The sequence below is a fragment of the Akebia trifoliata genome, chromosome 15 (assembly GCF_017979445.1).
Source record: "Akebia trifoliata isolate Shusen 1 chromosome 15, ASM1797944v1, whole genome shotgun sequence".
Lineage (NCBI taxonomy): Eukaryota > Viridiplantae > Streptophyta > Magnoliopsida > Ranunculales > Lardizabalaceae > Akebia > Akebia trifoliata.
The window spans coordinates 2936522-2950514 of NC_141389.1; the positions used below are offsets into that span (position 1 = coordinate 2936522).

At 34.7% G+C, this 13993-nt stretch overlaps 1 protein-coding gene across 1 annotated transcript; it reads right to left on the reverse strand.

Moving 5' to 3' along the window:
* Positions 1 to 1102: 1102 nt before the first annotated feature.
* LOC147383916 (uncharacterized) lies at positions 1103 to 4184 on the reverse strand. The gene is made up of 2 exons (XM_086426226.1): positions 2469 to 4184; positions 1103 to 1231 (listed from the first exon to the last, which is right to left on the reverse strand). The coding sequence occupies exons 1-2, from the start codon at positions 4182 to 4184 to the stop codon at positions 1103 to 1105; spliced, it is 1845 nt and encodes a 614-aa protein (XP_086282352.1).
* Between the last annotated feature and the right edge of the window lie 9809 nt (positions 4185 to 13993).

A 13993-nucleotide genomic window follows, 5' to 3' on the forward strand; every position in this document is an offset into this window, starting at 1 on the left:
CTCATCCGGATTTCTGAAACACATTTGGTAACAAAATAAAGCAATGGAATACACATCCATCATTGGGAATCATTGCGATCGGGTTGACGAGTTGATTAATCAGGCGAGTGCAAAAATGGGGTGTCTACAGGTTCCTAGGAGTATGTTGAGGGATAGTCCACCCCTATCTTGAAGAACTATTATTTCAACTGGACGGGTAGGAATATCTATTGTACCTTATTTTAATAGTTGTGAGCTTTCTCGCCATTTAGCTAACCTACTTCTCTATTATAGGTGTTAAAGACAGATGTCCTCCCTCTACCCCCATTCTTGAAACCATACTTGCTGAGCAGGAGTTCAGAGAGAAATTAACCTCCTTTTTACCTTCTCTTCCCAGACCGGGAAAAGGAACTTCTCACCCCTGTTCTCAGACGACAGTCCTTTCTACTACTACCTCCTCATCTTTTTCCCTTAGGAATTCCAATTTGGAAGAAGAAGAAGAGATGTCTTCTCAATTGATTACTCAAAAACCATCCGTGCGAAAGCGTCCAGTTTCTAAAGCACTGCCTACGCCTATCTCAGTTGGCCCACCTATCGACCCTTCTCATACTCCTTTCGATCTTCCAGTGGGATCTCTGCCAGAAGGTGACACCGTCTCCAACCTCGTGGATCATCCTACCGTAGAGCAACGGGACAAGAAACAGAAGAAAGCTCCTACCTCTATGCAGGATACTCCTGTCGATGATACTCGCTTACCAAACGCTCCTTCTAAGGAGAAAGTTTTGCTGATTAAAGTACCCCTTGATGCATCAGCCCTGACTGATGCTAAGGTTGCTCCTGGACTTCTTGAAGGGAGTCTTCTTCCCTCTGACAAGAAGATGAATGCCTATCTTTTAAAGAAAGAATTGGTCGGTTTCATAGACGAGCTCAGTAGCCATTTAACTGAGGTGATCTGTCTCTTTGTCTTTTCATATCCTTTTCATATTCTCTTATCTCTAATGGAGTTAATTTTTCAGGCCCAATATGGATTATTTGCCCTCGTTAGGAGCAGGGTAGACGCACTCAACAGTGCCCGTTCTTCTCGACATTCAATCGACACCAAAGATAAAGAAATTCAATGGGCTTAAGAATCAAGTTCGAGACCTCCAAGGCCACGTGTAGAGTCTTCAAGAGAAGCTGATGTGTCTTCAAAATCAGATGACTCAGAGCACCCTTGCTTTTGAAGGTCGTCTTGACCGCATGAAGAAGAAAGCTAAAAAAGAGAAAGTCAATGCTCTTGAAGAGCAGAAGGCTGGTCTCTAGAAACAACTGGACGACAATGTGAAGGAATGAGAGGATGTGTTGGATGAAGAAAGGAAGTTGACATCTAAATTAGAATTTGAACTTGCTGAACTTCGTGCGTCCTCCCACCTTTCGCTAACTCCTCTGATCCTTGCATCTGCTACAACTCATCCTACCACACCCCCCAACCACACCGACCCAGTCGAGACTTAATTTTGCTTTGCATATGTTTTTCCTTTTATTTTGTTGAGACTTCCTTTGTACTGAAAAACTTATATTTTGTGTGCCTTCTTCCATCGTTTGCTAGTGTAAATTCTATATATCAATGAAAACTTTTGTCTTTTTTATACTCGTCTTTTCTGACTTATATTTTATTTTGCAAAGTCTTGGAAGAGTTTCTTGTTACTAATTTAATGGAGTAGACCTTGGGCCTCTTAGGGAATCAATATTATTGATGCACGGGAAATTCTAGGAAACCATCCTTCTCAGGAGTTCGTGCCACTCACCTCATAGAGTGACACTTAGACCCGTTAGGGGACTGACCTAATTAGGATTTCGTGTCACTCACCTCATAGAGTGACATTAGGGCCCATTAAGAGATCGACTTTATTAGGATTTCGTGCCACTCACCTCATAGAGTGACATTTGTAAGCAAAAATCTATAGGTATTTTTCTTAAAAAAATCTTGACAGGTGACATGAAATCTTTTATATATATGATAAGATATCCTAGTAGATGTAACGTTGTTTCATGCCACTTATAAAGTAATCTACTTCAGTATAATTTTTCAAAAATTTTGATCACAACTTTTCAAAAAAATAATTATTCCAACTCTTACACATGGGACATAGCATTCCAAATAAAAAAAATCACTTACAAATATTATAATATATCTTACAATCACACTAACAAATAAAAGTTGTCCGACAGCAATGAAATGATTGCGAACGAAAAGAACGTGAAAGTTAATATGAGAGGTGAGAGGGGACAAGGACTTTCGTCCTTATCTACTAGTACACGTGTTGAGCTACAAGCATGAGTTGTAGGATTCTCATCATGTAGATTTGTTACCACACTCATCATGACTTGTGCTCTTACGGGAGATCATTATTGCTATCGCTAAGCAGTTCAGAAGAGAACTGTTCACTCAAGCCAAGGTGAAACATCAAGAAGCGTACAAACATTACAAGCTCTCCTCCTTTACTTACCGGCGCACCTCGGGAAACCTCTCTAAATTTACTAGCAGTATAAGATAGCAACTCCACCCACACTTCACAAATCATCCTCCATTTCTTCTTCTGATCTCGCAATCCATTGAGCTGTTTCGCGAGCCTAGCTGCTTTGAAAAAGACAGAGTTAACAGGGTCGAGTCTATCAGCGTTGTCTAGTAACTTTCTACGGGCTTCCTTCAACGTTGGCTTTGATTCCCCTAGAAGAAAGAAAACTTGAGCTTCGAGACATGATCCACGGAATTTATTCCCCAAACCTGATGATAACATCAAATGTTGATTCACTAGGAGATATAGCATGTAGTCGGCTATGTTCTTACCCATCTCTTTGTAATCTTTCTGAGCTTCTTTGTCCGTCTCTTGGTTGCCACTGGTAGTGTCCGAGTACTCGTCAGTGTTGTAACAAATATCAGTTGCAATGTGCCACATTAGAAGACTCTCATCGAATTCTACGTCTCCAATACTCCAGTTAAGATCGTTGAGCTGTAGTGGACAATCCGGGTTTTCGAGAACCCAATCACCTCGACTCGAGCATAACTTCTTAATGGTCTTGGAATCATTTGCAAACTCAGATTTCCTCTTCAGCTCCTCGAAAATGAATTCCTTTAGTTCTATTGTGACTCGTGCACGGGGCGTATATTTCACATAATCTAATAAATTTCCAATGCCAAACTTCTCTACTATCCAATCTACACATCTCCAACGCTCTACGAGGCTGATATCAATCAAATTATACTGTAACATTGTTTCTGACCACCTAGGTCTGGTAAGAAAGGGACAAATTTTCTGCACCACAGGGACCATCGGCTTAAGATGGTGACTAGTCTCTTGGGAAACGATAGTCCAATCGGACAAGATGAGCATCATAAATGCTATAATATCTACGACAATGGCGCCGATAAGCAATGCATATGTAATTCCTACGTCGAACATGTTATAATTGTTCTTGTGACTGAAAATGAAAAGTAAGAGTGAAGTCCCAATTGAGAAGGAGCAAATGGCACGTAGAATGTACCCAATGGAAGAATGCAGCACGCCCGCCTTTGTATAGAGCACATCATAGATGAATCCAAGTTCGATATCCATTACTTTAAAGGCATCTATGGCGGACAATTTCAGAAAGATGGATCGAGTTATCTCCCTCTCATTGACTGGGAAAATGATGTTAACAATTAATCCCTTGAACCTCTTGAACAAAAGATGAGACGCCTCTACCACTTCAATGCCGCTCAGTGTTTTGATTTTGGGGAGAATATTTTCTTCTTCATAACTTCTAATGCAGGAATCCATGAATACATCCATGCTTGCTAGATAAAGAGCACGAGTCCGCTCACCATACTTAATAATTCCAGCCAGAAACATTAGTAAAAATGGGACCAAGAGTCTTTTCATTGGGAGTGCCCGTACAAAAACGTAATTTGTCGTCAAGACCTCGAAAATTAACAAAAGTGCATGCCTTAACCACAACTCATTGTCTTCGATAGCAAAAGCAGAAATATTGTCAGGACCTCCAAGGTGCAATAATAGAAATGGAGCCCAGAACGCCACAAGTTCGCTGTGGTTGGTGCAACCGATAGATTGCTTGTTATCGTGGCAATGGGAGTCGTCACCTTGGGCGTTGATGAGGTTTCCGAGGGCTAAAGTCGCAACCGAATCAGCCAGCAAGTAAAATGCCCATATGAATGGGCTTACCATTTTGGACCATTTTCCCTTTCGAAGGGGCGCCAAGATGATGAGTAAGATCTGAAGGATCATACTACAGAGAATTAAAAACCGGATCTCCCATACATTCCAAAGCTTCTTGAGCGGGTCAGGGAAGTCCATACTTTCCTCCCTTGACCTTTTTTTTCAATTTCTTTCTTATCTTCCCCTGTTTGATTTGAATGACAATTATATTATCAGTTACAATTTCTTATACAATGGGGGTACACAACATATGTTTCTAGCAATGTTTTAAAAACACTAAAGACTTTTCTTACTAACTTAGTAAGATTTTATCCTTACGAAAGGGTCATTTTGGTCAAATGGATTACGACATTGGCAATCCAACACCACATCCCTCTATATTTCATGTGGGCCCAACAACCTTTTAGTAAGATTTGAAATCATATTTAGTCATGCTAGCCAAACTTGATAAAGTAGGTGAATTTTTGCAATAAAATTGGAACAGATAGTCTGCCAGTAAATCTCCCCATTTTTTATTAGTACAAGAATGACCATGTTAGAGGGGACATGTCATCTTGGAAAAATAGGGCCATCTCAAATATTAATCTAAATGTGAAGGATTAAAATCTCAAAGGGAATTGTTTTTCAAACACGGGTGGTAAAAAAAAGTAAAAAAAATTAGAAATAGGCATAAAAAATTTGAAGGAAACCTCTCCATTGTATTACACGTGGGATTTCCAAGGAAGTATTTTAAATTTTGGCAGAAATGTAGGGGTGTGAAATAAATTCTAACCACCACGCGTCATGTAACGAAGACTGTTCCTTCAAATTTTGAAGCAGGCTGCCAATTTCAAAGTCGAACTCCTAAAAAAATGTATCCCCCCAAAAAATAAAACAATGTATCTAAATCACTTAAAAAACTTGGGAGAGGATGGGTAGGACTGCAACCTGGATGGGTTGCATAAACTTCAACCCGAGGTCAACTCAATCAAATATTCAAGTTAGAACTCATTAACCCAAGTTCAACTCGAGATTGAGTTTCTAAAATCGGGTTGGGCTTGGGTTAACCCAAGTTAAGTAATTTTGAGTGGGTTAGACATGTTGTTCTCATTGAGCAGGTCTAATTTCATTTTAATCAACACATAAATTTTATTTTATACCTTAAAAATAAATACAATATAAAAAATAAAATCATTAGTAAATGAATTTGCACAAAACCTCCAAATCTATTAATTTTTATATTGTAATTTTTTTTTCTTAATTGTAAAAATATATTTAGGAAGAAAAACTAATATATTTTTTTTTAATATTTATATGTAATATATAGCATCGAGTTTGAGTTGAGTTGAGGTGTCTGAAACCTCAATATAAATTCAATTCGGGTTGAGATTTCCTAGCCCAAGTTCAACTTATTTTTATATAATCCAACTCGTGCTCGCCCATCAATCAGGTTGAGTTCGGGTAAGCCCACCCAAGTTGCAGCCCTAGGGACAGAGGGGAGTGGATTGAGGGAAAGGTGTGGTCAAAAGTATGAAGGGTTCTCAAGTAATGACAATTAGGGAAGGAGGTGTTTAAACTATCCAAAAGTGTTGGTGGGGGGGACATTTCATCATTTTGAAAAAACAGGGGCTTTTGAAATATTAATCAAAATATGAAGGAATTTTAATCTCAAAACAGTGCCCTCAGGAAGCTTTTCATACTGAGGGAAGTAATTTTCAATCAAGGTGGAAAAAAAAAAAAGGAAAAAACTTTGAAGCAGGCAACTTATTGTATTACAAGTGGCCTTTCAAGGAGGTATTTTAAATTTTAGTAGAAATGTAAGAGTGTGAAATAAATTATAAACACCATGTGTCTTTTGTAACGATGAGTGTTGCTTCAAATTTTGAAGCTAGTAGCTGCCCACTTCAAAGCGGGACTCCAAAGAGAAGGTACCCCTTTAAAAAAAAAAATGTAAATAAATTCAAGAGGAAATTATTAACAACTATATGTATTATTAGGTAGCTATAAAAAAAAAAAATTTAAATAAAATAATTGATTCAGTAAATTTTTTCAACCTCCAAATTTATTCCACGGTTTCCGCTCCCACCGGTGTTTTCAAAATCGAACCCATGACTCAACTGACCATGGTTTGGTCGTGGTTCAATATTTAAATCTCTCTGTAAAATTAAATAATGAATAATAATCTAGTACAATTAGTATCCACAGACAATAACAAATATATTATATTATAAAAAAAACATATATTAAAGTATAAAATATGATATAAATTATTTATTTGAAGTTTTTAAATTAATAATAAACCAATTTAACCATGCATAAATTCTTACTTTTGTAATGTTGGTAGGATTTCGAGAAATACTTTCAAAATGCATCGAGTTGATGGTTAACTAAATTTTTATGCATGATTTGGTAAAACATAAGAAACAGACTCCAAAAAACACCACTCAAAATTCACTCAACTGCACAGAACCATAGATTTCTTTCTTTGAATGTACGGTTATGTGCACATGCCACATTAGTTGAGCGAATTTTGATATTCTTTCTTTGAATCAATTTATCTCGACTCTTTGATAAAATACCCTTTAAAAAAAATTATATGCTAAATGATTACAATAACCCCCACCGTTTAGATATATCATCTCAATGGTTGAGATTTTCATTTTCTGTTAATTAAGGATTGGGATCGATAGACTCATCAAATGGGAACTGATCTGTTCACTCACAATTACGACCATGTAAACTTGAAATCTAATGGTTGAGATAAGGTAATAATCCATCACATATCCCTAAGATTTATCTCAACCATTGGATTTCTTGTAGACACGATCCAAATTGTGAGTGAACAAAAACTTGATGAAAATTGAAGAATTCGACGAATCAAGACCCATGAATTTTTAAAATTGAATTTTGACGGTTCAAGTCCTTGAAATTATTGATGTTCCCCATATTCAACGGATTAGAACCATTGAATATGGATTTTTTCACGTTGTGAGATGACTAACCTTTCCATGAGTCTACAGAATGGATATATATATATATATATATATATATATATAAAATTAAATTTTATAGTAAACCATTTACTACCAAACCAAAAATATCATAATCCACAATTTATATTTTCAAAATCCTAATTAATACATTATGTGTGTGGTCAACGAAGAAAGATGGCATACCTTGCTTGTTGGGGACTTGGGTGAGATCCAAAACCGAAGAACCATTGAGCTTTTGGGCTGTAGCTGTTGGGGTTGCCTTTTAAGCTTGAGGGTTGGTGGACTCACTTTAATGATTCTCCAATGCGTGTAAGTAGAAAAAGGGTTAAAGTAGTAAGAAAGAAAAAGATTGCTAATGGAGTGTAATCAAAGTTAAGTACAAGATACCTGCTTACCCGATTCATCTTACCCGAGTTAATTGGGTATGGGTACAATTTTGTTTATCCTTCTAGGAATTTGGGTAAATTTATTAGTAATTATTTTTAGAGTTGAATATGGATATGCATCCAACATATCCAACCCGAATATCTGTTTATATAAAGTTAATATGATAAAATCATAATAAAATATAAAATAATATTGAAGTGACCTCAAGACTGTACCTCATATCGCACGTCCTGACATGAAAGTGTGTAGGAACCATAGATGCTTTTCACCGAGATACGAGTGAGAAGCATATATGGTTTTGTGCACACCAATGTTAGAAACGATATCAATTTCAATATAATTACCGCATGACTCATTATTCAATGTGCATAAGTAGAAAAAAGGTAAAAAGAGAAAGAAAGAAAAATATAGCTAATGGCGTGTAATCAATGTCAAGTACAAAATACCTTGAGTAGGGTTGGCAATGGGTCAAATAATATTCACTTACCCGACTCATCCTACCCGAGTTAATTGGGTATGGGTACAAATTTTTTATCAATTTAAGAATTTGGGTAAATTTATCAACAATTATTTTTAGGGTCGGATATGGATATACGTCCTACCCAACCCTAAAATTCGTTTATCCAAGTTTAATACGAAAAATTCACAATAAAATATTTGTATAACCCAAAATTAAGATTTTTCCATCATCTTCACAATGAGGTGTATATAGCAGACTTGGATATCTGCTTGAAATTTAGGTACAATTCTGATACAGATATCCTTTGAAAAAGGTGAATAAATAGTCAAATATGGATATCCTTAGCGTAAGTGGGTAAAAAATCAGATATGGATAACCAGATATAGAGTTGTGTGGTGGTGTTTTTCTTCTCCTTAAATTTCAGAAACAAAAAAGGCGAGAGAGAATCATACAGTTATATATAGAGAATCACAATCAAGAAAATAAGGATTTAGAATTTTTGACATTCGGATTAGTCTTTCAGAATAAGTTTCCTAAACTAATAGCTTAACTCTTAATTTTTCGATAAATATCTTAAACACTTTTTATATTTTAAAATATTTGAAAAAAAATATGTATTACAAAAATATGTGCGAAAAAAATATTATGGTGGCAAAAAATAGGTAATTTTGAAAATCCTTATATAATTGCTGATATTTGAGATACCTCCTATGTTTTATGATTTAAATGGGTTACATACAAGTTAGACTGTACAAGGGTAAACACAACACATTAATGACACAATAACTAAATGGGTCAAAATAGGTTAATTGGGTTGATGTCCCTTACCTAGACACAATCCATTTAATAATCGCATTAGTCTGGTTGAAACAAACTACAACCTAATTAAATTGAATATGACTCAACCCACACCCACTAACTGCTTATCGTTTTCGAAACGTGTTCATGGGTCGAGTTAAGATTGCCACCCTTAATTTTGATGTTTTCAAAATCGACCTTGTGACTGGATCGATTAACCATGGTGTAAACATCGAAATTTCCAAGGTGGACACTACACCTTTTTTAAATTACAAGAAGTCTTTGAAATCCATAAATGTACCCATATATCCAAATTGGGCTCCATTAATTGGGAATACATCTACTAAAGATTGGGTTATGGGTTTTCACAGATAAAACCCATGATCTAAAACAAAGTTAAGTGATCCACATATTAACTGGTTAGGCCTTACACCCCAAATAAATGAATTTGGCCTACCAATAGTCTATAAAATCCTTAAAAATGGATTTGGAAAAATTTAGCCTTTTAGATAAATCAATCAAAGTTCTTTAAGTCAATACATAATTGAGAAGTTAAATTAACTTTAAGTTTATAAATATCAAAGCCCTTGTCATTTGGAATGACGAGGGATCACTTTCTTTCAAAAGACAAAAGGTCTCCTGTAAAGAAGAAGAAGCTCTTAAGCCCTCCTCTAGAGACGAATCAAAGTTCTTCAAGGGATTTAGACTTCGATTGAAGAGAAGATTAAGTCTAAAGCTCATTTTCCGAAAGTCAAGAAATCATTCTCAAACGATAAAGCGTGAAGCACAGAGAAAAGAAATTTACACAAAGCATCTATAGAAGATCAAACATCAAAAGCAACCATTTACACGTCCAAAGTCACTTTCTCAACCAATCATGTGCGAAGTCTAGAGAGAAGAAAATTACACGTCACTATTTTACTTTGTACTTAACTGTTAATAAGAGAAAAATATTAGGATCTGTATCTTCTTTTTATCAAAATCAATATAAAGTCATTTTCGATTTTATTTCATGAATCTCAAGGTAAATTTGTGAAATTTGTTGTTGAGAAATTTCTGGTATGCCCGATGGGACTATCTCAACCTCTTATCTTTCAGTCAATTGTAAATATACTAACAACAATATCAATGGCATCTCGCAACGCCAACGTTATCACATCTGTTACTGTTGAGAAATGTAAGAAAATCATTTCCTCCAATTTTGAATCTACTCAAAATCATTTCATCCTGTGATGCGAACAATGACGAAAACTAGTGGCTCCCAATTGGTTGAGCCTATCCAGCGTCACTCCATGATGCATGGGCAGACGTTGTGGAAGACGACTCATTAGATTTTAAATCTATTCAAAGTTAAGCAAGGGATCGTCTATATCCCTATTTAGGAGGCGATGTCATTCAAGAAGTGCTCCCAATTTCATTACCACTTTCCAATAAGGAAAGAACTAACAAAGGAAAACATACCATGCAATATTTTAAGAAGATTTCTCCCACTCCTCAACTTCAAAAAGAGCAAGTAAAAGAACATAAACGAGAAATTAAACATATAAGAGTGAGTAAACCAAAGTTGGACGGGTCATCCAAAGTTATGCTGCCAACCACAATTGTGATAGAAGTTGGGATAGTCTCATTTTAAAGAGATTTATTCAAAATCAAAGTCTATTATCTCTAAAATTGAAATGAAGATTTTAAAAGATGAGTTAACTCTTTTGGTTACACCCTTCATGAAATCTAACACAGCAAGACCACTCATCAAAGAATTTATCCCAACCATATCAGTTGCAAAGAACCATGAACACAACTTATAAAGGTAAAGTCCAAAAATTGGTTTGGTTATAAAAGTTCAAAATTGTTTGAGATCGCCAATTACGGGAAAGATGAACCTGTACAACTGGGTGAATGAACTACTACCAACCCATCCTACTCTTTGGGAAAATTATTTTCCCACTCCCAAAACTAAAAAAAAAAGTCATAGTTTTAAAACTCAAAAAGTCGAATTAAATGTCTATAAAGTCGAGTCAAGGTGACAATTTGTCAAGTTTTTTTGGTGAGTTGGTTCTATCGAATTATGAAGTAGTCACCTTGGAATCTAATCGAGTCGAGATGACTCAGCCAAGTTTGAAGTTGACAAGTATAAAAACTATGTCAATAATCAATTCGATCTCTTTTTCATTTTTTTGATAAATTCACTTAGATGATCGAATTCATATTCCCTTAAGAGAATTCCCAACGATCAAATAGACATTAAGTGGGCATTTGAATACGAATTCTAGCTCCTACGAGGAGCTAGAAGTCGAGAAGTCACGTTTAGATAAACAACTGCGCCTAGAGTTACTCGGCATAAGAGCAAAAATTTGCTCTTTGTGAAGAAGCCCAAAAAAGGTATTTTTCAAAATGATTTTGTAGGGAGTCAAATTTAAACGGTAAAATTGACTTCGATTTCCAAAAATTCCCTTGATCTTTATTTATTTTTTCTATGAAGATATCCCTCATATCACAAATGCCCTAAAAAGAACCCTTCAACACGAAAATGCCCACTATTTTCTTCTTTTCCTTTGCTGGACCAAACCAGTGAACTCACACCTGTGAAATTAAAGGCCATCAATCTTCTTCGTCTCTTAGATTGAAGCATAGCCATCGATCTTTATATATGTATCTCATCACGAGCTGCTATTGAAGCCTTATTCAAACCCTAATCTCAAGGTAAATGGATTTTCAGATTGTTATTTGTGAATTTTCACAAACAAAACTTTGATTTTATTTTGATCTTTCATTTAATTTTCTTTGTATTTCCATGTGTTTCTATTTGTTTTATGGCATTAAAGATTTGATTTTGAATTTGTCAATTTTAGAGATTCGAATTTTTATCTTAGAGCAAGAGTTGAGCTTAAAGATTTTTTTTATGAACGTTTAGCAACATTGGATTTGTGGTTGGATATGAAGATTTTTTGAGGTTTTAGTGCATCTTTGGATTTCCTATACAGGGGTTTGGCCATTTTTGAGGGGTTTCATAACTTCAATAACGCAAACTAAAATATCAATTTCATGTAAAAACAATAGAGAAAAAAGGGAAGTTGCAATGGTAAATCAGATTCTCAAACACCAAAAAATTTGAATTGTTATCGTATATTTTATATGTTAGTCAATAAATTTATTTATTTTCATCAAAACCAAATTGTTCTCTTATATTTGTTTATGGTAAATAAAAAAAATGAAGAAACACCAAAACAAATGGTTCAAGAATATGATTTACTGGATGATGTAGTTGCTGTTTTCACATTAGAGAACCATTGACACTATAATTGAAACAATTACATAGGATATCAACTAAAGATTTGAAGAGAAACACAACTTGGAAATTGAAGCATTTAAAGTTGAATAATTCGATACAAAATTTGTTGTATCATGTTTTATCTTAAAGAGGTAGTTTATTGTATCTCCAAATTATAAGTTGTTGCCATTGAAGTTTTTATTTGTGCCACTGAAGTTTTGATTTTCTTCCAAAGGTTGATGCCCTTGATTTTATATGTATTTCTTTTAAATCTGATTCTAGTTTGATTTGGATTTGATTTAGAAATTGAAGAATTAGTTTTATATTACATAATAATAACAGGTGGAGATTCTTACAAGGAAAATAGAGATATTGTCAGAGGGGATGTTAGAGATGATGGAAGAAGAGTATGGTTCAATGTTCTCATCTTCGACCAACTCTGCCTCTACTTCGAGTTCCAGACGAATCGAATTTCCACATTTCATCTTCATATGTTCTATTTCAAAAAAGCCACAAAAATACAGGCAAGTTTTGCTATTGATTCTAGCCTCAAACGACGTTTGAGGAGATTATCCGTTAGATAGACTATTGAGATGTGAGGAAGGAAAATGCATATTCCTAGAGACTAGTTCTTCAAAAGGATGTACTTGATTTTCTTGAGATTAATTATAAATTTTCTTTAATCTCAGCTGTTCGTTTGATGGACACTCTTAACCATCGTTTGGGCTATAGTTTTCTTTTTAATTAGCTTTGTCCATAATTTTGTACACGTGGCGTACTTGCCATGTCGGCATGGCCACCAACTCTCGAATCTCTAATTTTATTTTCGGGTGATTTAGACCTACCCACTCCATGTTTGGTGAATATTTGAGAAGTACCTGAGTTTTTTGTCTTTTATTTTTATTTTTATTTTAAATATTTGAGATACCCCATGTGTTTCGAAATTGAAGACATGTCAGCTTGACTTCGGCCTTTTCTTACAGACTTATCCTGAATGACTTAAATGCCCACTTTAATTTATAACAAAAAAAAAAAAAAAAACTGAATTTTTCTATCTAAAATTCTATTGTTTTCTACTTTCCCAAGAATCCTATTTCAATGATGAATTAGATAGGATCTTATGGTGAATACCTAAAGATTAAAGATGAGGGCAATCAAGTAATTTAATCATTAGTCTAATTGATAAAAAGAAAAAGGGGAAGGGGGAAGGGGTACGTTTAAATCATCTTTCACTTTTCAATTATTTAAGTGGATAATGCAAAACTAATAGTAATTTTAAGATTAATGATAAAATGACTTGAAAAAACATATGTGGTTCATACTTGATTGATGTGGCAAGTGCATAGAACCATACAATTTTTCCTCGTGTATCCTGAAGAAAAAGTTATAATTTTTTTCTTCAAATTGTTAAAGTCTTTCGATGGCTAGGGAGATATTCATTATTAAATATTTTATTTGAATATAAATTTCTCTACAATACTCTGATTGTATTTATAAGGTATTATTATCAGAAGCATAATATTATTAGATTTCTAGACCTTCCTTTCTAAATTTATAGTTTACTCTTTTGTTACTAGCATGCGTTGGACATTTATTTGCTTTAATAAGTACATGCACTTTTTGCTACTAACACAGACGTGGAGGGTTGTTTTTCCTTAAATAATAGGTGGTGTAGGTTTTTTAAGAGAGTTAATATTGCCACACCAACTTTTGCTTACGCCCCATCAACTATGTGCAATTCTTTGGTGATTTGCGTAGGAATTGGTGTGGCATTGGTAGAATTTGGTGCGGCAATAACATCTTTTTATTAATCCACTCACTCTTGAATTTTTTGGATTATTTTTAACTTCTATATAAATTTATAAAATCCAGTTCACCAGTAAAAAAATTTTGAATTCCAAGTCAATGAAAATATTTCAAATCTAACGGCTAA

Coding starts and splice junctions, on each gene's coding strand:
- LOC147383916 (XM_086426226.1), bottom strand. CDS start 4,184: ATGGTAAGCCCATTCATATGGGCATTTTACTTGCTGGCTGATTCGGTT. Junction 1,232..2,468: donor AGGTTTCCCGAGGTGCGCCG/GTAAGTAAAGGA, acceptor TCTCTTTTTTAG/CTTTCTTCTTCATGCGGTCA.